The sequence below is a fragment of the Patagioenas fasciata genome, chromosome 5 (assembly GCF_037038585.1).
Source record: "Patagioenas fasciata isolate bPatFas1 chromosome 5, bPatFas1.hap1, whole genome shotgun sequence".
Classification (NCBI taxonomy): Eukaryota; Metazoa; Chordata; class Aves; order Columbiformes; family Columbidae; genus Patagioenas; species Patagioenas fasciata.
In genome coordinates, this window is record NC_092524.1 from 33,853,961 (window position 1) to 33,876,970 (window position 23,010).

The 23,010-nt window shown below is 42.3% G+C and overlaps 1 protein-coding gene across 5 annotated transcripts in view; it reads right to left on the reverse strand.

Annotated features, from left to right (window-relative positions):
* The window catches only part of SMOC1 (SPARC related modular calcium binding 1), a 132,800-nt gene that overhangs the window by 65,310 nt on the left and 44,480 nt on the right, over positions 1-23,010 (reverse strand). For all 5 annotated transcript variants that reach the window (XM_065839873.2, XM_065839877.2, XM_065839875.2 and 2 more), the window contains exons 3-5: positions 20,119-20,231; positions 7,954-8,053; positions 5,663-5,710 (exon numbers count right to left, since the gene is read on the reverse strand). In XM_065839873.2, coding sequence (XP_065695945.1) covers positions 5,663-5,710; positions 7,954-8,053; positions 20,119-20,231 — 261 coding nt within the window. The remainder of the gene's footprint in view (positions 1-5,662; positions 5,711-7,953; positions 8,054-20,118; positions 20,232-23,010) is intronic.

The following is a 23,010-nucleotide window of genomic DNA, read 5'->3' on the forward strand; positions in this document are numbered from 1 at the left end:
TCATGAAAAGCAGCACACTGTCATGTTTCTCCCAGAGATGATTTCCCACTCTCCTTGTTAAGTTTTATCAGTGTAGACTGAGAAACTGTCACCATCAGTGCATGGTAGGACAAATCAAGCTTCTGCACATCCAGAGGACTTGAAGCGTTCATGTAGCAGATGCACAGCAAATCTGCTGCTTTCAGGAAGCAGACTTATTATGCACGCATAGCACTGTCTGACTTTCCACACAGCTACACTACACATGCAGCTCTGTCCAGAAGCATCAAATTGTATGCACACACTTCGTGTACATATGTATAATTTACCCAGAAAAGACCTGACAGAAACACATCAGCCCCAATTTTGCATGAAAATTCTCCATCTAGACTCATAAACTAGCATATCATTTATTTTAAAATAAATAAGCAGCATGAGGGATACAGAAGAATTGTTTGGGTAGCACTGCAGACTTAATACCTGTGTTCTGCAAGAAATTCATCATAAGAGGGTGTTCATCAGCTAGAACCATCACTGCCCCTGTAAACTTGCATGTCTCTCACCTTACCAATGAAGGTCAATATAATATTTCTCTGTCTTTCTTGTATTCTCCACAAGCTCCTAAGACAACATAAAGCATTTTCTCAGTATTTATGAGGTTAGAGAGGCAGGAATAATTGGGCACCTGAAGCCTGGTTTGTGTGATAGTACAGCTGCGTTTCAGATTTGGTCAGTACCTGGTTGAATCCAGAAAGAACTAGAGCAGTTAAGGACCAAAGTCCCAGTCTCAGGTTTTGGTCACATATCAACTTGACGTTTTTGTCAAGATATTATCTGTCTGAGATGTATTAACCACTGTGGAGGCAGCGTGCTCCACTCCCTGTGAGCAGACAGCAGGTGAATTAGTGCCAGCTGCACCTGACTTCTTACCACCAGCAGACAAAGCTCCCAGGTCTCTATATACAAAGGGTTCCATTTATTTAAACCTGCTTAAGCTGTGCTCCACTTGGCTTTGCCTGAGGAGAGCATTCACCCTTTACTGCTCAGTCTAATTACTGACTCAGACTAATGGCTCATTACTGATTCAAATTGCTCAGTCTACTGGCTGCACAACTAGGCCATTAACATTTTCTGGAGGTAAGACTCTTGGAAGCCAGCAGGAAGGGAGCCACAAAATGGGCCAACTTGCCCTCAGCTGCAGTGGAGAATGTCCCTGTAACAAAGCCTGCCTTTAAGCCCATGTCTTGCAGATAAACCCGCGAAAAAGAACCCAGTTCTAGAAGTTTAATTGACAGGAATTTTAAGTTCTTCATCTTAGGTTCCTCAGTTTGCTTCAGTGTTTTCTTGTAGGCTGCAAACTCACTGGGCAAAGTTTTTCACAACTCCATACAAGAGTTATGTCTACATGCAAGACAGTGAGTATAAAACAAGCTCAACTCAGGTTTTGCCTTCTGTGGGGCCATCAGAGCTTACATTCCACCAACGTCACTGTACCTGCCCCAGGCTCGGAGAACTGTAGATGCTGTTGCCAGCTTCTGCAATAGGGAAATAAAGCTAGTCAAAACAGGTCTGGAGCTTTATGCCCTGCAACAGACTTTAAGAAAAAGGGAGTTCATACCACTCAAGACTCTTCATGACTGGCACTGAGAGTTTATCCAGCCCATACTTACCCTGTACTTGCATCATCTTTTAATCCCACATTACAGAACCAGGCCTCCTTTCTTATTTCCTTCACTCAGTTGATTTAAAAATGGTACCAACACCTCTCACACAGTGTCCAGAACAATTCACAGTCACTAGCAAACTAGTATCTCCACTTCAATATAAATATATTTTATCTTTTTTTATTATTTTGTTTGTGTTCCCCTTCACTCATTTCCAATCTCTCCACTTCTAATTCACTCAGTTTCCCATTTCAAGAAGGCAGACCAAGTGACTTTTTGGAGATAAGGAATTACACAGCTGCTTTTTACATCCCTTGTCTTCTGACCAGCCTACTTTTTCAAACCTGCTTGGTGACTGCGAAAAACACCCCTCATAGCCACAATATGCCAAATCTGTAGCTCTGAGCTCTTAAAGCCCCAGCATTCCACAGATAAAGAAAATAAAGTTTTGTTTTGTGTTTGCTTGTTTTGTTTCAAACATGTGGCACAATTTCACTTTGGCTGGAAAGGAACGTTCTGCATTCTTTAGGCAGGGAAGAAATCCAGTCATGTTGGCTCCAAGGATGCCTTTCACTGCTTCTTAAAACATTAACAACCTCTCAGTGGGAGAGAGGGGGAAGATCCAGCCCTCTAGGGGACAGCGTGCATCTTCCAAGTCTCTCAGGCCTTTCAAGCTGAGCAGCAACTGGAGTAAATTAGTCCAAGAAGTTCCTTATGAGAAAGGATAGTACAAGGAACAAGCCAGCAGAATAAGGAACAGACAGCAACAGAAATCTGCATGTTCTGCATATCCTAATCCCATCCAAGAATAACAGCATTCCTTGACTAAGGTCCTGGAAACTTGGGCTTCACTTGCAGGCTGAATTCAGCATAGAAAGAACAGTGGTTAATGTCTGAGCTGCAAAGTCCACATACTGAGCGTGTCCTGGAGAACCTGGGTTTCCTTTCCACCTCACACAATCATGTCTCCATCTTCCAGGGCCCAGGTCTGCTTGGCCTTCCAGCAACAGAACACTTCCTAAACACAGAACAAATCAGTATGTCCTATTCTAGTGTTTTAAGCTTGGTGCCAATTTAATTTGATTTAAATTACCTTACAGGGTAAATTGTATGAGTAACTGGCATTGCATCATACAGCAATAGCAGCAATGTAAACATGGATAATCAGAGCATGGGATTTAAAAATAAAGAGGATTTCTTGCCAGCACTCTTGCCTGTTCTCTGCAGAAAGCCTCACAGAGCCACTTCTGGAACTACATGCCAAGCCACATGACCATAAAGCCATTCCATGTTTTTTTATCAGTAGTGAGAGCACCTGTGAGTGGAGCTGCATGTTACCTTGCATCCACTGGTGACTCCAGCATACCTATTGACTCCCAGAAATTAGGGCTAAACAGGATGGGAAAGAGGTCAAAACATTTGGAGAAACAGTTATTACTGGTAATCAGCCTTTTTCTCCTTCCAACATTAGTCTCTTCTAAATGAGAGCTAATATGCTAGTAAAGTCTCCATTTACTACCCAACTGTTTAAGCCTACCCATTTGCACTGTTTCTAAGGCAGAACAGTCTCCATTCAAAAAGCTAGTTTGCCCTGAAGTCTAGAAAGGCACCAGCATCGCACAAAGTTTATTAGCTCCATATTTTACATTCCTGTATGAATGGGACAAAAGAAATCACTTTGGGGAGCTTTAGCTCTTCCTTTTCCTCCTGAGAGCGTCTATTCTGTGCCAGATAATGTTATTTGACTCAGAGACCCTCATCCAGGGATGGGGAGAGGAGTCTGCTGTGCAGTGGGAGAAGTCCAAAAGCTCCCGAGTCAGATGGCAGTTGCCCAAAGTCACGTCCAAAGTTTCCAAGACGTGCCTCTACAAGAGAAAGGTCAGCACTGACAAAGTTCCTGCTAGACCCCTCCTCACCCTGTCCATTTTGTCTTTTTGCAAAGGGCAATCTTTGCAGAAAGAGTGTGTACACTCAGCTAGAATGGAGGGTTCTGTGCAAGCTGCCTAGCCACCGGTCTTCAGAGAAGCCAGACCTCCAACAACCACCTTGTTTCAAGGAAGCCAGGCTGTTCTTGGTTCCAACTTCCTTACAACAGGACCCAATACTGGGATTTTTGAATCAAGGTAACTTAAGTCAAGAAAAAGCATTGATAAGAAAGCCAAATTCAAATTTAGATTAGGCATTCATCACTAGCAGAAAAAAGTTAAGTCCATCACATTTCAAACCAAATTATTCCAGGTTCTAAAAGCCCTCTTGATTCTAAAAGATCTATTCAATAATTACTCACAAGTACTTTTTAACATGATAAAGAAAGGACAAAGTGGTTTGTGCAGCGGTTTCCAACAGATATGAACAGATTCAGAATTACACAAAACAAAAAGTTTACATGACTGCTTGAAGCATGCAGGCCCAAAAAGAAACATTTTCCTTTTCTTGACAGCTACTGCATATGATGTTTCTGCAGCCATGTGACCAAGTACCATTCTTGAAACAGGACACCACAGGCAGCACCAAGGAGAATCAATTTATACTAAAATTTTTAGATTATTAACCATTGTAAATGGCATTAAAGGTTAATAAAGGCAGTGAAGGAGGAAAAACAAGCTCAGATGTTTTCCTCTTTTACTTCTGTTTCATACGAAATCCCATGTCAGCTGCTTCTAATTCTAGATGAACAGATCAGGACTACTCAGGTAGGAAGCCCACAAACAACCCCACTCAAAAACAACGCACATTTCAAGAGCTACTTGATTTGCTTGTGCTTCAGGCTAGACTAGCAATGATTGCATTAACAGAATGATAACACATGCAGGTGCCAATTATACATTAACACAATTACAGGTTTATAGAGACATACCCTTATCTAAAACAAGAAGCAGACTTCAGCACTCAGTCTTAACCAAGTAGTTTTCCTTGCATCTTTCTTCTCTGTAACTTTTCCTAAGCTACCACTAAGACTGTAAAGCAGATATGCCCAAAGTGCATCACTGCTTCAAACATAGCAACCTATAATTTCTGTCAAGTGTTTTCAGGACTTGATTGACAGTCCGAGCATGGAAGATGTGCTTCAAATTACAGCATGAGAATAAAGGCAGGTGTTTTTCTGCATTTTGAAGCATCAGGAATAATTGGTTTAGTGCGTCAGCAGTAAAAAACCTGCTTCAGATATCAAAACAGGAACTTCTCCCAGGAAACGCCCTTCACCCTCACCAGCCAGAGTGAGGATGCATTCAGCACTGTTTTCTTGTAGTAAGGAGACAAAGTCAAAAGTTTACTCTAAATGAGGGATAAAAGGGTGAAGTGTTGAATATCAAGGTGTGGAGAAGGCTTAAAGACAAGCTTGACTGCTCATTAATGTATAGTTCAGCAGTCACCCCTCCCAAGACTATTTCAATGAATGCAAAATAGAGGACACAGAAGGGCTACAAATCCACACACTAGAAAGAAAACACCACCATATCTAGTGCCTTGCTCAGGAAAGCCAAGGACTGAAGAAAGGAGTGTAAAGGAGGACCAGTGCCTAATGCACAAAAGAGTGAAGTTTCCAAGCACAGCTAGAGTTTAATCCAGCACTGTTCCAGCTGGCCAGAGGGTTCTATGCTCTGTGAGGAACCCCACCTTTCAAAGCATATAAAGCCACAACCATGACATTGTCACCCTCCACTCCTAGTGTACTAGTCATACCAATAGCCTTCTTAATCTCTGGGGATTTTACTGAGAAACAGTAGTAAACTTCAGGGTGAAGGAGCAGAGGTTATTCTGTGCCAGCCACCCCTCTGTGAAGCTCTGCTTTTGTGCACTACATCTCAGCTGACGAGCAGAAAGCACCATTTTCTACTCCACAGGGTGGTGCACAGACAGACTGTCATCTTATCCCTCCTACTGAAGGGGGAGGTCTAAAGGCACGTAAACCTCCCACACACCCAGCTGGTTTGCAACGCAGGTTCTGAGTTCTCATGGGGCTTGGCTGGGCAGCTGCTACTACACAATAAGTTGCTGAAGCATAGGACTCCACTCACCTTTCCTTCCTGAATTACCCTGGCTTGATGGTTTATCAGTTACAGAACCTAAAGGGGAGGAAAAAGACAAAAAAAACACCAAACATCTGTTTAGATGCTGCATGACCACACAGAACATGTAATGTCACATTAATACAGTCAATATCTCAACCCACAAAGTGTCTGCTTTGATTGTCAACAGCTCAATTTAGAATTCAGAGAGCCTGTGGCTTCGGCCAACTGGAATAGCATAAGTAAGTTTTATGTGTTAAGATGTCAAAATAGGATGAGGGTAAACAAGAAGTTTTTAGCAGCTGGATCGAGTGATTTGAAAGAGCTCAACAGAGCACTGTGCTAGTAAGAAACCTGGAATAAATCCAAGGGCAAGGAGGAAAAATCAATAAGAGTCACTTACTTCGTTTGCAAATGTCAGGAAAAACAAATCAAAACCAGGTGGGGAGAGTGTTCAGGGAATGCAAGGGGCAGTATTCTAAAAGAAAGGGATTAAGTGGGACAATTTGCAGAAAATGGATTTCAACCAATCCCTGAACATCTCCAGCTGTTTGAGACAGGACACTTAATAAGATCCAGCGTGTACACAAATAGAACACATCTTGAGTTTTTTATTATAACTTAGATCTTCACATTTATATATGATTCTACACTTGTTTCTGCAGATTGCTTTAGTGCTTCATCACACAGTTTTTCACTAAAACTTGAAATAACAGCAGCTTTTAGAACAAATCCATTACCAAACTGTATAAAAAATTATGACAAGCATTTTTGGTTTTGTTGTTGTTTTGCTTTTTGGAATAGCTTTATTCACAGGAAACCAATTCTTACATGCACCATTACTGAACAATTCCAGTGATTAGTTATTACCGTTCGTTCAGAAAACATGGATCAAAAGTCAGCTCCCAAAGAAAGCAGCTCTGACAGGTCCGAGAGTCTGGTCAAGACAAACTCTAAACAAACTCTGTTGTCCAGGCACTTTCACTTGCAGATCAGTTCATCACAGATCTAGTGCTGAATTACAAGTTGGAAGTGCATATCCAGTATTATTCATCATAGGTCTAACATCTGTGTCTCCTACAATACATCATTACTTTACTTTCATGGTAACACAATTTTATAAACATCAAGACTAAATGAATAGATCAACAAAACTCTAAAACATGCCCTACCAAAACCATATATTGGGAATGGTGGAAGAAAGTAATATTTCTAAGGCTTAAGCCAAATTACTGTAGCATTTCACCTTACACAAAACCAGGACATTAATCTATTTTTGTGTGTCCCTGTGAAACACCAAGCAGCCCCTTAAGCCACATTGGTTCCCAGATATCTCTCCCACTCAACTCAAACCCTCATACAAGTCACTATATTTTCTTATTACCACGAAACACTCTACAGCCAAGAGGACATGGAAAAAGGTGAGAACAATCAAAAAAATCCAAAAACGTGATTGTTGTCGTGCTCAAACACACTACGGGGCCATATGAAAATCTAGAGCCAACCTCATCCCATTTGAGCCATGGGCTGCTGCCACATTGAATGGTGGGGAGGAAAAGCAAACATAACTCTGTTTTAAGTAGAGAAAATGATGAATTTGGGCCCAGTAGACCATAGGGTGGCAAAGCAGTGTCAGGCTGAGATCCCAGAAGCACATCACTTAATAAACCCATGAGTGACAGCCTGGCTCTGGACCTCCCTCTTGTGAGCTGTGGTGCAAGCCCAGTGCTGTCCAGCCCCACGACAAAAACATGGGGATCCTGAGGCTGAGCAACATGATCAGAAGACCCAAATTCATTGTAACAACAAGACCCCAGATCTGCGAGTATGTAGTGAACAACTACCAGTTTCTCAGAGAACCATCTTATCAAACTTTTAATTGCAGTCACTCTGCAGGCAAAATGACCCCATGGCCCACTCAATACAGCCCGAGAACCACTTCTTTAAAATACAGCTCATGCAAAAATGTTACCCCATCTGTTAAAGAAATCTCTGGTTTTGGTGTACACAGCAACAGTGCAACTCTTGCCTTGGCTATCACAGGTTGATGCTTCAGTGATTTTCCACAGTGAGCCTTGCAGAAGCGTCTGTACCCCAGCTGCAGGGTGGACATGCCACAGTTCAGGTGCCCACACAGCTTCCAAATGCCAGCAAGCACACAGGGAAACACAAGCACAACTGTGGTGTTAAATCAGGTAAACTGGTCAAGTCACCTGAAAAGATTAAGCACTCTGAACACAATCTCCCCCAGTCCCCTTCAGTTATCAAATAAGTATTTGTTGAAACCACTCCCACAGTACCTGAACATACAGGAGTTTTGTTCTGTACAGAAGAGCCGCTAATAGGTTTGCCATCAGGTGTCACACACCAGCAGTATCCAGTGTAGGTATGGCACTGCACCTGTTTGATAAAACAAAGAGCCAGCATTTCATTTCTCACTCTACCACACACCACTTTTATTATAATCCAGCACCTTAGTGAAAGTCCCAACCCAGACACACCACACACACATGCTTCAGAGTGAGGAGGTCACAAAAAATAGTATCTTTGATATTATTATCATTTCTTTCTCCCATCACCTCCTGCCCCAAAGAAAGGTTATTTCTCCTACTCCTTTTGCTGCAATTCAGGAGGCAAAAGAAATTACAACAGTCAGTTGAGAACCCTTTATACTGGGGATGCAGCAGTTGTGTCTTAGTTCATTCCACCCTCTGCTAAATGCCATTTACTGTTTACCATTAAATGTTTGTCCCACTGCATCCCAGCTGGGATGTGGAAACACCACTCTGGCTCAGTTCCACAGCTGCTGCCTGAAAACAGCATCTGCGGGCATTTCAAGAGCATTTTGTCCAGTAAACACGGATGGGAAAATGCAACATAGATTTATGTTAACAAACCTTCTCCAGACAAATTTAAATTCTCTTCTGTTACTATGTCAACCTAGGCAGTAGGAACAAGGTCCAGCATTCTTGCTTTTCACATATTGACAAGTACTGAATAACATTTATGAAGGCTCTAATGAGCCAAAAGGTACGCAGCATAAGATTCATCTTGCTTGACTGTAAAGCTCTACTTCTGAACTAAACATCTGGAGTTGCCCAGTTCCTTCCTTCATGACAGCAGGACACCAGAATGACTAGTTCAGATGTGGATCTTTAATGGAACTTAGAACAGATAAATCCCAATCTAGCAGACTGGTCTTAGTAATATCTAAGCCGATACTAGTTCAATGGCACTATAGTTTCATCTAGTTTAATAAAACTAATTACAGTCTTGGTCTCAGCTTTCACTAAGCGGTCAGCATGTGGATGAAATTCAAGATGCCTTTGACTTCCCTTGAGACAAAAGTAAATTATCATCATACAACCATCTGTGTAAATACTAACAGGTTCCAAAATCCTTTCTAGCAAACACACTTTCAGTTGTGGCTGAGTGTGCACATCAGTACTTCCAGCATCACAAAATGTTAGGGATTGGAAGGGACCTCGAAAGATCATCTAGTCCAATCCCCCGCCAGAGCAGGAACACCTAGATCAGGTTACACAGGAATGTGTCCAGGAGGGTTTTGAATACCTCCAGAGAAGGAGACTCCACAGTCTCCCTGGGCAACCTGTTCCAGTGTTCTGTCACCCTCACCATGAAGAAGTTTCTCCTCATATTTAAGTGGAACCTCTCGTGTTCCAGTTTGTACCCATTGCCCCTGTCTGATCATTGGTTGTCACCAAGAAGAGCAGGGCTCCATCCTCATGACACTCACCCTTTACATATTTGTAAACTTCAATGAGGTCACCCCTCAGTCTCCTCTTCTCCAAGCTAAAGAGACACAGCTCCCTCAGCCTTTCCTCATAAGGGAGATGCTCCACTCCATCATCTTCATGGCTCTGCACTGGACTCTCTCCAGCAGTTCCATTTCCTTCTGGAACTGAGGGGCCCAGAACTGGACACAATATTCCAGATGCGGTCTCACCAGAGCAGAGCAGATGGGAAGGAGAACCTCTCTCAACCTGCTAACCATCCCCCTTCTAATACACCCCAGGATGCCCTTGGCCTTCTTGGCCACAAGGGAACAGTGCTGGCTCATGGTCATTCTGCTGTCTACCAGGACCCCAGGTCCCTTTCCCCTACACTGCTCGCTAATAGGTCATTTCCCAACTTATACTGGAACCTGGGGTTAGTCCTGCCCAGATGCAATACTCTACGCTTGCCCTTGTTATATTTCATTACATGTTTCCCCGCCCAACTCTCCAGCCTGTCCAGGTCTCGCTGGATGGCAGCACAGCCTTCTGCCGTGTCAGCCACTCCTCCCAGCTTGGTGTCATCAGCAAACTTGCTGACAGTGCACTCTATGCCCTCATCCAAGTGGTTGATGAATATGTTGAATAGTACTGGTCCCAGTACCAACCCTTGAGGGACTCCACTAGATACAGGCCTCCAACTAGACTCTGCCCCATTGACCACAATTCTCTGGCTTCTTTCCTTCAGCCAGTTCACAGTCCACCTCACTACCTGATCATCCAGACCACACTTCCTCAGTTTAGCTGCTAGGGTGCTGTGGGACACTGTGTCAAATGCTTTACTGAAATCAAGGTAGACCACATCCACCGCTTTGCCATCATCTAACCACCTGGTTATGTCATCATAAAAGTGTGAGGCTGGTTAAGCATGATTTCCCCTTGGTGAAGCCATGTTGACTGCCCCTAATGACCCTCTTATCCCTGATATGCCTTGAGATGGCACCAAGGATATGTTGTTCCATCACCTTTCCAGGGATGGAGGTGAGGCTGACCAGTCTATAGTTACCCAGGTCCTCCTCCTTGCCCTTTTTGAAGACTCAACTGACATTTGCTTTCCTCCAGTCCTCAGGCACCTCTCCCGTTTCCCATGACTTATCAAAGATGATGAAGAGTGGCCTAGCAATGACTTCAGCCAGCTCCCTCAGCACCCACGGGTGCACCCCATCTGGACTCATGAATTTATGGATGTCCAGGTTGCTCAATTGCTGCCTAACCCAGTCCTCATCAACTGAGGCAACCTCCTCCATTGTCCTGACTTCCTCTGGGGCCTCAAGAGTACGGGGCTCCTCAGGACAGCCTCTGGCAGTGTAGACAGAGACAAAGGCGGCACTCAGTAACTCTGCCTTCTCTGTATCTTCTGTCAGCATCATGAAACAGTATAGAAATGCCTGTGTTAGTATAAGTTAGAGATTGCTCCTCCAATACATTTTTGAAAAAAGCACCACAAAATGAGACCACTTCAGAAACTGCCTTTCTATTTTACTTGTAAATTGAATTCTGTCCATTCTTTTTCTCCAAAAAAGTTCACTGAAGCCAATTTCCCATTCCAGTCCTCTCCCCACAGAAGAGTGGTGAGATGTTTGTGCTGTTCCTTAATTAGGGATCCTTTGGAGCTAAACCAGTCATTCCCCCTTGCTGACAGCTACCTTTGATTCCTTAAGGGAGCAGAGTTTGTTCAGAGACCATCTTTTTAAAAAGTTTTGAGTATTGCATGAAACATGATCTAAGAGCAATTATAACATGGTACTGTGTGTTTATCTTGTATTTTACTGAAGTGCAAATCAATCATTTTGCCTCAAAAAAATTCACTTTTAGCAGCCAAAATCAATAACAACTTCATGTGCCCACGTTACTAAAGTCACTGTCGCTGCTATGTGTATACTTTCATTTTTATTCCCTCAATATATCACAAAGCTGATTGCAAATTACTCAAAAGCACTATGAACATAATTAACAATAATCAAGTTGCAAAACACCTCTTATTGCTCCTTCTGAATGACTGCACATTCAAAGTGAGTGTGATGGAACTGCCTGGGTTTCTGTGTTTAGTGTTTATCTTGCAGATCACAAGCACATGATTGCATTCCCAACAGCACAAGAAGTTGTCTTTACATCTGAGCATTAAGTGTAAAAATATTAACCAGAGATGAAGCCACATTCCAACACAGGGTCTTGAATTCATAGGGCAAGTCTATTCCATGTTACATTACAGAAAAAAAAAAATCCAGTGTACCCAGCATTTAAAAAATTCAAGTCTTAGTGACTTCATAGACCTTCAGCCAAGCCTTCAGAAAGTAACAAAGTACATGGCAGAGGAGTTAAAAAAAAATATATTGACTTCAATTTAGGATAGGTGCATTAACTAAGAGCATGTTATGCAACTCGTCTTAATGGAGGGCTACCAATTACAAACACTCATTTACGCAAGCCAAGCAAATTACATCCATAAAAGCAAAGTAATTTTGTAAATAACTAAGCTAATGAATGCTGATCTTCCTTGGACTGGTATCCCATGACTTTTTCTTTCCCTTGTCACCTTAAAAAAAAAATCTCAGATTGACAGGACTTTCACAACCACATGTTCTACTGGAGTACCAAAGGACTTCCCTACTAGGGTAACAGCAGCAATTAAATCTCAGTCCTTATCCTAAAGGCCAGACAACTGCCTGTGAAGAACAGACACTTCAGAAACCTCAAAAGTCACTGCAGTTGGCATTCCTGAATGTCTTCATGTTGAGAGATGCTATGTTTCACCATGACACATGACCAGGTCACGGCATATTTAGGTGTCAGAACAATAGTGGCCTACAACCTAAAGTATGCAGTTTAAAGGCTGGAGTGGGGGGAAGAAATACATATATGTATATAAAATAAATAAATAAACAGCTACATTGTACCCATAGGGCATTGAAAATGTGTAAAGCAATAGCTGATCCAGTATCATTTCTAAACACTGTATGCAGCCACAAATCCTGTAAAGTGTCAACTATTCCAGAGCACATATAGTAAGGAATCTTGAAAATTCACATTATTCACTTTAAATTTCTCCAATGAGTTTCCAATTATCTTAGGTTTGAATTTTTGTTTCTAAATCCTCTTTAAATCTTCTACCTGAAATTCAACTTCATCATAATTCTACTCCCATAATGGCAAGATTTTTAAATACTGTTATAATCAGATGAGTAACTGTGTGAAAGTGACACCTGTTTACTGCACAGATCTGATCTTCAGTTATCGAGGTTATCTGGGCCCTACCAAAATACGTGTTAGAAAAAGCATGTTTGACTTTTTTTGGCTCTTGGTCCTCTAAAGCTAAGCATTATGTCAGAGAAAACACATTATCAGTTTTATATACAACAAACTTGATTGCTAACCAAGCTGCAGCTACAGAATGCTCATTACCACTGGAATGGCACATGACCGACAATTTGACATCTCAAATGAACATAAATCTGTCCAACATCTGAGAATTTTAAGTTCCATAATGGGCAGAGACATAAAAACTGCAAATCATTTGAGGTCTTCCAACAGATTCTCCATTAACATCTACACTTTAAAAAAAAAAAAATCAAGCTGCAGGTTTAAGCCCTGCAAGCACCCACATCTCTGATCAAGCCCAAGGACACTTGCATTTCTCAGAGGTGAGAGATGTGCCATCTCAACTGTGCCTCAGCTGAAGGATGAAAAACACAAGGGATAAACCCAACAAAAATTGTTCTGTCACCACTGCCCAAATTAAGAGTGTAGCAGCAGTTCCTCTGTTCCCTCCTGCCGTGGCAATGTGTGAAATCAAACAGCAGCCACCATCCTCACCACTGACCAAATGAATAAACACCTGTTCTCATAAAGTTCATTACAATACAAAAACATTAAAAGTGTGGTCACTGGCAGACAACTCTTAATTTCTTGAGGGGAAAAAAAAGAAGCCCCTGTTTGGGTTTCTTCAGTATCTCACTGACAATGACAGAATCAGATGCCCAAGCAGTTCAAAGCTTTTCAACAAGCAGTAGCAGCAGCCCTTTACAGTCATTTGACAAAGGAGAATCAAAGGGTTGTTTCCAAAGTGTAAACTGGAAATGGGAGAAAAATGGTATGCACCTGTATAAAGGAGAGAACAAGAGCAAAGCAGTAATTCTCTGATGGCTGAAACCAGTCTCTGCAGAGCTATAGAAAGAAGTTGTTTGCTGTAAGAAGCTTGAGAGCACCTTGGACAAGCACTGGGCTGAGCACAGGAACAGCAAAGTTCAGACTAGCCTTTCACTGCTGTTCAGATAGAGTTTGGTAACAGATCCCTTTCCCATCACAGATCAGACAAAGATTCCCTGGCTCCTTCCATAATGGATGGCAGAGAGGAGAAGGAATGAAAAACATTCATTCTGCATTAAAAGCAATACTTCTGTGTGAGGAGAAAAAAAAAACACATCTAGTTTTTGAATGGCGCTGCTGAGGAGGGCAGGCAGCAGAGCTACTGCCCGTGCTCGCAGCACGAGCCAAGGCTCCAAACCCTGGCGGCACCTAGGTTCTCCTTGTAAACACTGTAAAAACAGCTAAATAAATTGTTCCAAGCCAGTAGATCACCTAGTGAGACCCAGAGAACAGAAGCCAGAGTGCCACACAGCGATTTTTAACCAAGCTTTTCATTTGTTCGAGCCATTGAGGCTCATCTAGAAAGTCCTCTGAACCCAAGTTACTGGTGTACAATCAGCATACTGGCCTGATAGCTATTTATCCTAATTCTTAAGCGGTGATACCTCTGCTTAGGTTTAAGTGTCTTGCTGTACTACTTAGACCCTGGCTTTTGTCATACCTTCTGCTAGATTAAGAGTCAGCTGACTATTCTCAGATGCCTGCCTCGCCTTTACAGACAATTTCGGGGAGCTACGAATCAGTCTGCATCTTAAGTTTGAGCTTCTTTGGAACTGCAACCACTTAAATAATTCTTGTCACTTTCTCTGTTCCCTGCTCACATTTAATTCTTCCCAAATTATGTTGTGCAGACTAATATTCCCACCAGGCTGCTTTATGCAGCATCCACCTCCCTCAAGTCTATGCACCATTCAAGAAATGCTTGCTCTGCAGGAATTTCACTATTCATATAACCGGGGAAAGAAGTGATTTGTGGCAAAAGAATCTTAGCAATGGTCAAGGGCACTCACAGCACACATTCTGGCACAAATACCATTTTTAGCTCAGGAGATAGATGCCCAAGAGAGGCTTTCTGCTTCTGACACAGAATGTGACTCTTTAAAGTTAAGAATGATCTGACATCGCTGCTTTTCTTAAGGATGTCCACTCCCGCTTAAAGAATCTATTCTTCTGCTGTCTTGACTGTTACTTCTTTGAAGAAATGCCATACATAACTAAAGTTGCTCCCTCCTTACCCATCTAGGGGTTATCTTTAGCTTCATATACACGTGAGAAACACAATGAGACCTGCAAGAAGGCAAGTACGTAAGTAGCAGACAAATCTGCAGATCATTATTCACAGAGCACTCCAGCTACAGTCTCTCATAGAGGGGAAGTCTTTTAATTAAAAAAAAAGTCACCTACTAATTAAAGCCCAGATTCTTTATGAAGAGTTTCTCTAATCTAGCAAGGCAGACTGTGTTTTTTCCTTCTGAAAGGAAAGGTTAAGTCCTTGAGAGCTTAGTATTGCTAGAGTATAAGCACTGAATAATGGAATAATAGGCAGCATCCAGGGAATGCAGGACATGTCTACACAGTGCCTCACAGCACCATGCTGCATTAGGAATGAGTTTGTAATTCTGCCCAGCATCATGCTGCACTAGCCAATGCAGAGGAACAGACTTGAATCATAAGGTGACATTGAAGGCTGAAAGAGAGGGTTCCCTACCTCTTTAGAGGGGGATCTGATTGTGGGACTTAGGAGAAAGCAGTACTTTGTACATGTATTAGCGTAGCACAGAATGAAACTATTGCTGTGGACCACAATATAGATCACTCTTTCCAAACAGACTTGTATTACCAGATGTGGGAGTGCTCTGGAAGAATCTGATAATGGAAAACTGCTCTGACAAAATCAGCCCAGTCACTGATCCCATCATAAGACGACAGGTTTAACTGATGCACTTGCTTCATGAGAAATCTCAGTTGCATCATAAGTGCACCAGCAGCTGCAGTTTTGAGAGCCCCAAACTCAAAGAAACTCTCCAAGGAGACTTGCTATCAGCCACTTGTATGCAGACTTGCAAGGAAAAGAAACCACAGCAAGACAGTGGAAGGTGGTAGCAAATAAGACACCACAAAAAGCCCCACAAGACTACACTCCCAAAGTAGGGTTAACATTATTCATGTTCATATTAATCTGTCTGAAACTGATCCCATTTAAAACCTCAACAACCTTTTTTAAAAAACTGCTTGGGGGAAAAACTATGAAGAATGCAAGTCTCCCTCAGCCCATGGCAACAAGCCCAATGGCACTAGGCAGCAAAAGAAAGTGTGCAGATTACCCAATAGAGCCTGTTTATGAAGAACAGATCACAGCAGGTTAAGTGCAGCATGGAAAGAGAATAGCATTTATGCAAAATAAAGCACAACAGCAAAAAGGAGAGAGCAAGCCTTGGAAACAGAAACTGGTTTTAGTCATGTCCAATTTTGCACAACAGAACGTGACCTCAGTTATCCAATTAATCAAATTATTCCTATCAAACAAACATTCTTATGTTGTGAATAACTCACATTTTATCTGCGTGCTTATATTACTGTGGGCTAAGCGCAGAGAGCTTTTGTTATAGGAAGCAATATTCCCCACACAGACTGAAACATAAAGAAATAGCAATTCCAGAGCAATTCACCAGGTCTGCTCCCATTTCCAGTCATCCCATCATGTCTGCAACGCCACCACCTCTTCCATGCTGCAAATCCATGCCATGTTTTCAGACGCGTAAGCAGTGCTAAAAAGGGATTTGGTAAGATCTTGCAACACACAAACTCTCAGACTAAGGGAAGTGTCAGACATGGTACAAAGAAACAGTAATGAAAACCAGTGAATTGAAAGGTGCCTGCTCCTCCCCATGCAGTACAGAAAACCCATTTTGACCAGCCGTGCCTAGGAAAACTCGCCATCCAAGCAACAGAATCAGTGGCAGCATTTCGGTCCAGATTTTACAGACAAGAGGAAAAAAACCACATTATACAAGTGTTTAACACATCCAGGATATAACTCTAACACAGGGTTTAAATGCAAGCCAAACCAAGGTCTTTGACCTTCATCCCTTTCAACCTTTGTTACCACGTCCAACTGTTGGGTCTCAAAGCCAGCTGCCCTGCAGGGAAGCAGGAGGAGATAAGGTGAGCATGGTCTCCCCTCTGCAGCCATTGCACCATGCCACACATGGTGCTGGTCACAGAACTGCAGAGTAGCAATGTTCTCTTCACCACCCTACAGCCCCATCCTATTTGCAGTGGATCCAGCCCCGAAGCCACACAGTTTTATACTGTATGCAATTCCAGAAGTTGCAAAGGGCAGACTTCAGCTGCTTTCAGAGAAACAGCCTCATCTCAGTGCTGCTTTCAGTGTGTACCCACAGTGACTGCAATTTATAATGGATTCTAATCAAGAGGATGATGATAAACCACAAAAGCAGCAGTTCAATCTGTTAGGACCAAGCAGGTCCTGTGAGCACACAGTTACCGCTACCAAATGCAGCTCCCAAACCTACACTGTTTGTGGCTTTCACTCCTGTAAAACTTTCAAGAATTTGACAATTAATTAGGCAAAAACCCGTATCTTTTGAAGTCTGATGGCAAGGACAATGATGCGGGCCTGAACACCTACTGTGTATGCATCTACAAACAAGAGGCTCAGTTCAAGGCCTGAAAGCAAGTCATCCACATTTTGAGTGCTGTAACAAAGTATTTGATATTCCAAATATATGCCTGAATCTTTGTCATCTCTCTAATCATAAGTTTTCTTCTACCCAAAATATTCCTCCAATAGTAGTTACATAGAAGAAACAAAGTTTTTTTAAAAAAAAAATTTGCTAGCCAACGCAACATACAGGGTATACCCTGCAGCATAGGTATCTGCTTAGATGCATGTTGGAATGGGGATTCAAGGTTGAAGAGTATGGTGGGTATTTCTCCTAGAAACTTAATTGAGAAATGCTGTTCTGTTCCAAACTTTCCAACTGAGATTTTGGAGTTTAGATGGATCAACTCTCTGCTACTGAACCAGAATAAACTATTATAGTAACAGTTCAGAGCAGACTTCAGCAAGGCCTCAGAGACTTCAAGGACAGCTTCTCCGCAGAACAGAACCTGGGGGTGCCAATTCTTTGCACAAGAGATGCAGTATCCAAATCACCTCCACCAGATGAGATCTATTCACAAGTTGCCAAAGGCAAAAAACTGTTTAGACTGTTCACCAAAATTCTAATTTTTATACATCTGTTTAAAAATCAAAGTTTAATTAATTTGGACCAGAAGTTAAAGGAAATATTTTTTATCAAATGCAGGTTGAAACTAGCTAGCTTCCTTGGATGCTGTTTTTCATTCACATCTTATGCAGGGACAATGACATTAAATGCTGCAATAGAAATAATGAAGATGGTTCCTGAGGTAAGTGGAACATGGGGTATTTTTATGATCCAAAGAACGATATGAATTTCAGTTAATCCCAGCTACAAAGGGATCAGAGGCTTCCTTCATCGTGCCAGGTAAAACAAAAGCATTTTAGTGTTCACAGACTGAAGTGAACAGCAGAAGAATGTGAAATATCACTTGGCTAGCAGCTGAAAACAAACAATTTTTGTAAGCAGTTTCATGTTGCCCCTCCATTGGCAACCTGCAATTACCACAGAGTGTGCAGAAAAGAGGCCCAGCAACTGCTCCACAATCCAGACACTGGTACCAACCTTTCAAATAAACCTGTCTGAAACAAAGCTTTATCAACTGCACTCTCAGTCCAGCTTATTAAGATAAAAGTTTCACTTGCACCTCCTACTTTACTCTCCAAGAGGTTGATGGACAGCTGACAGAGACACTGGAAAATCAGCTTCCTTCCTCCTGTTTTTGTTTTTTTGTTTTTTTTTGAACTATAAAGTTTAACATGGATCACTTAGTTGGCTCTCTGTGCTGGGTTTTAGAAGTATTCCCCTCCAGTGCCAACACAACCTGAGCAGCTCTTATGCAACACCAAACTTCAACAATTGAGAGTGTAGTTAGCCTGCGAGAAACTGCAGCCACCTTCTCTCTTAACCCCACATTCCCAAGATGGTCCACACTGTACACAAATATGATGCTGCTCCAAAGTAGTATGCAAAGTTGGCAGGGTGGGTAAAACTTTTCCCACTTCAACATTAAAAACCAAAAATACTCCCACACACCAGATAATGGGAGGATAAGGCTAAGTGGGGGGGGAAATAAAAATTTTTGGTGGGTTATCACAAAAATTAATCTTTCCCCTCCTCTTCCCCCAGGCATCACAAAGACAAAAAGCTTTGGGGTTGGTTCAAACACTTTCTCATCTTTTAGAAGCCAATATTGATTCTATTTTAGATATTTTCTTTTTTACCTTCAAAAGACTCTGCAAAAAATAACTAATGAATCCTAAAATTCCTCTGAGGCACAAGATCTCTAGAGCACTGCTATATGTAGGGAACCTAAGGGGTGAAAAATTGTGTGATTTACCTAAGTTCACAAAGCAGAGGTCATCAGGGTTGCAGGATTTTGGCTTGAGATGTGCCAAACTGAAGAGACAGCATACCCCTCCTACATGTTAGGGAACTGTACATGACCCATTTTTAACACCCAGTTCAGTTAGTACCGGGAGACTATTCAATATGTTAGTGGCAACATAACCAAGTATCAGTCTTCATTTCTGACCTGCCTTAGCAAACTACTCTTATCTCAATCCCCTTCAGAAGGGTTTTCTTTCTGCCATAACTACTTCAGCTTCACTGCAATTCTGTGCAATCTCTCCCAGTCCAACTATTTCAGAAGGATGCTCAGTAACCAGGACTGACTATTCATTTTTTCAGATATCAAAGGCCAACAAACCACAAGCCTCCTCTGCTACCCCTGCCTGAGACAATTGCTTCTCAAGAGAAACAGCATTATAAAACAATCTGCAATCCCAGCACGTCACTCAGTTACAGCAAGTGAACAGTGAAGAATCAAAACCCCAAAGAAGGTAGCCTCAACACCTCTCTGCCAGAGCCCCAAACCACAACAGGGCATAGAACAGGAAACAGGAGTCTGTCACTAACAAGTACCCTGCAGAGAGAAGAGGTTCATCAGATCACACTTTTTTGCTCTGGTATATGAAGCACAAGTAACAGCAGAAGAAGCTGGTTCCACCCTGTTCTGTCTGAGCCACAGTTCTCTTTGCAGTTAATCTTCAGAGGAATTTAAAAAAAAAAATCTCCCCTGCAAGTTGTTTTTGTTTCTGTGCCATGCCGGAATTGATGCCATTTTTTTCTGTGCTACATTGAAGGGGGATGCCATTATGTGTGTATGTGTCTTTCAAAGTATGGTGACCAAATCAAAGCTTACAGTTGGTTAAACAAATCCCCAGCCTTCAGCACTTTCACCTGAGTAACGGAGTCAGAGTGTGCACCCATGCTGCTATCATCACTTGGCTCACGCCTCGACAGTGAATCTCCTGCAGCCACTGGGAGCCTGGCTGAAGAAAGCCAACAGCAATTTTACCTGCGTGAAAGATCCATCCTCATTGCATTCTGGGATGAAGACTGCTTCCTGGGGCTTCTTTGCCTGTTCCAGAGCTTGAGCTCTCTCTAATCGACACTTGCTTTGGCCAGCATCTACAAAGAGAAAAGCAAAATCCACTTAGATGGCAAACACCATTTTGGCCTCTTCAAAAGCTACCAGATGCACCACACAGCTACAGGGACGAAAACCTCAAACAAACAAATACAAGGCATCAAGGACCATTACCTGCACATTAATGAGGCAGCTATGGAGTTAGCATTCAGGATCTCAAAGACAACCAAACTACGAGCCAGTTAATGAAGAGCCGCCTAATTTCCTAGGCAGGAGTTTTTATGGTCATCTAAGGAGCTGGAAGAAGCTTCCAACAAGTGCTGGAGCACAATGTCCACATGGTGAAAGGCCTTTCTGGAGGGAGTTGTGTTTGTGTTAATGTTAACAGTCTGAAACTTGATGGCTGAGCATAAGCCAAGTAATTAATACCCAGAGCAATGCAACAAAACTTCTTCTCTGAGCAGCTCTCCCAGTAAGACACTTAAATAACGAGCATCCCATCTGAACTTCCACCTTTCTGTGGTTCAGATAAGGCAGATATGCCACAGCCTGTGCTTTCCTGAAACCCAGCTTCCGCCTCCAGATCCAGTGCTTACAGCCAGGTGTGTGCTATAATTTCTCATATCAGTTACTCACTTTGCTGCCAAGAGAAAACGTTGCTCTGCAAGCACAGCTTGAAGGGGTTAAGATCTCAGCTCTGTATTTATTTCAGATGATGGCAGCATGTAGCATGACCTTAACCTCTTCCAGGTCTAGCTCACTGTTACAGAGAGTAGACCCAAGGTAAGCCTAACAATGATGACTGATGGGTCAAAGAGGAGAGTTCTGCCCTGCAGAGATACAGATTGATTCAGTGTTTACATTTAAAAACACGATGTCTAACAGTACTGCAGTTCAGTCTAGAAAAAGAAGAAAACCAGCAAACATTGTTTCCCCTGACACAGGGACGAGCACCTTCTTCCTTTTCCCATGAATCCACTGAAAGACTTTCAGTGCAGAAACTGCAAAATCTGATCATCAAAATCTTTCAGCAACACAATAGTGATCAAGGTTGAATCGCCATTTTACCAGGCACAGAAATCACATTGGTTAAAAAAAATTCCACTGGATTCCTAAAGATCCCATATTCTGCTTCACAGATCACATGAACTTCAACAACAGAATCACTGTTACCAGCAGTTTGCCAACACAGTTCAATTTTAAACATACCACGTTACTCCCCAAAGAGGATTTCACAAGCCTTCTGAAATTATGGAAATCAAACCTCTCTCTTTGGAAAAAGTCATTATTCATAGCAATAGCATTCAGCACAGATACCTGTAGCTCAGCCACTGGGTTACGAAGCAAGAATGCCTATATCAGCTCTGCCACTCACCCCCTGAGTGACTACAAATCAGTCACCTCACCTCCCTATGACCTTGTGTCCCTTCTGATCCTGTATCACTCTCATCTTTAGACTGTAATTTGTTTGAGGGGTGTTTGCACAATGCACGTAGCATATGGAACTTCAGTCTCAGGTGGACCTATTATAAGCTTGTATAAAGAGCAAGATTGTTACTCACAGAATGAAAGGACTTTCCAGAATAAAATTTACACTGAATTTAGAGAAGCAGTATTTTTTTTCCTCATTAGCCATGATATAACATCTAAGGTGAAATTTCCTTTTTTTTTTCTCCCCTTCCTTGCGAAATTGCCCAGATGATCACACCTTGTTTGCATGTCTCCACTGGAGGATGGTCCTGCCAGCAGTATTGACCCTTCCAACACCTGCTCCTTCTTTCAGCTGAAAAGGAGGCACTGGCCATGCTGTTAACTGGAACACATATCACCTGCAGATCTCTTGTTCAAGCTTAAGAGTCTAATCTTGCTTGGCACAACATAGAACATTATTACAAAACCAGATGGTGTGGCTGCACCTTCTGTTTTATAGCTAGCTGCCTGATTAAAAACACCTTCAAGTTCTGCTTCACAGGAGACAACTTAAGTAGCCAAAAAAAATCAGCATAGATTATGCAGATCTGCATGTATAAGGAAAAAGAAGTTGCAAATTTCTCACGTGAGAATCAAAGCACAGATTCACAAATGGAAGTGTGTGTTCTAGTCTCTCCATCTGAGGATATAGGACCACAGACAGGAATATCTGGTTCCTCTCCTGAACATAAAACAGAAGCATAAAGCATTTCCACATAGCATCTACTTTAGTGCTGGCACACTCACAACTACATGACTGAATCTGGATGCTTCACCACATAGCTGGTAGGAACAAACATTTTGTGGTATCCCGTGTAGTACAAATACATTAGGAGCCCAGACAGAAGGAAGACCAACTCAGATCTCTGTCCAATTTGTCTAATGAGCAGCCAAATCAAGCCCTTACTATAAGGAGAATGTAAACATGCTACTGCTAAAGGTGACCATGACCCTTCTGCCAATTTTCACTGGTCTTTATAGATTGAACTCTCTACTCCCACCCGGCAGACTCTATTGCGTAGCACACTAGCACTACACCAAAGCATTTAAGAGCTCGTCGTTGCCGCAGCACCCTCTTCTGCAATTCAACACCTGGCCCAAGTGACATCTCTTCATCAATTGCTGCTGAAGTTCAAAACCAGAATTTTTTTCCCCTGTTCATGAACACTCAGCCCTGATTACTTTTCCCATCCTCCCTCATTGATTTCCAAAGGTCACACCAGTCCTTTTACAGCCTTGACTTGGAACAAGCACCTCTGTACCACGCCGGCTGGAGAGGTGCGTGCATACCGCTATCTTTTTTGTCTGTTGTTTCACAGTTCAGTTCCAGTAAAAACAGTGCCTTTAATA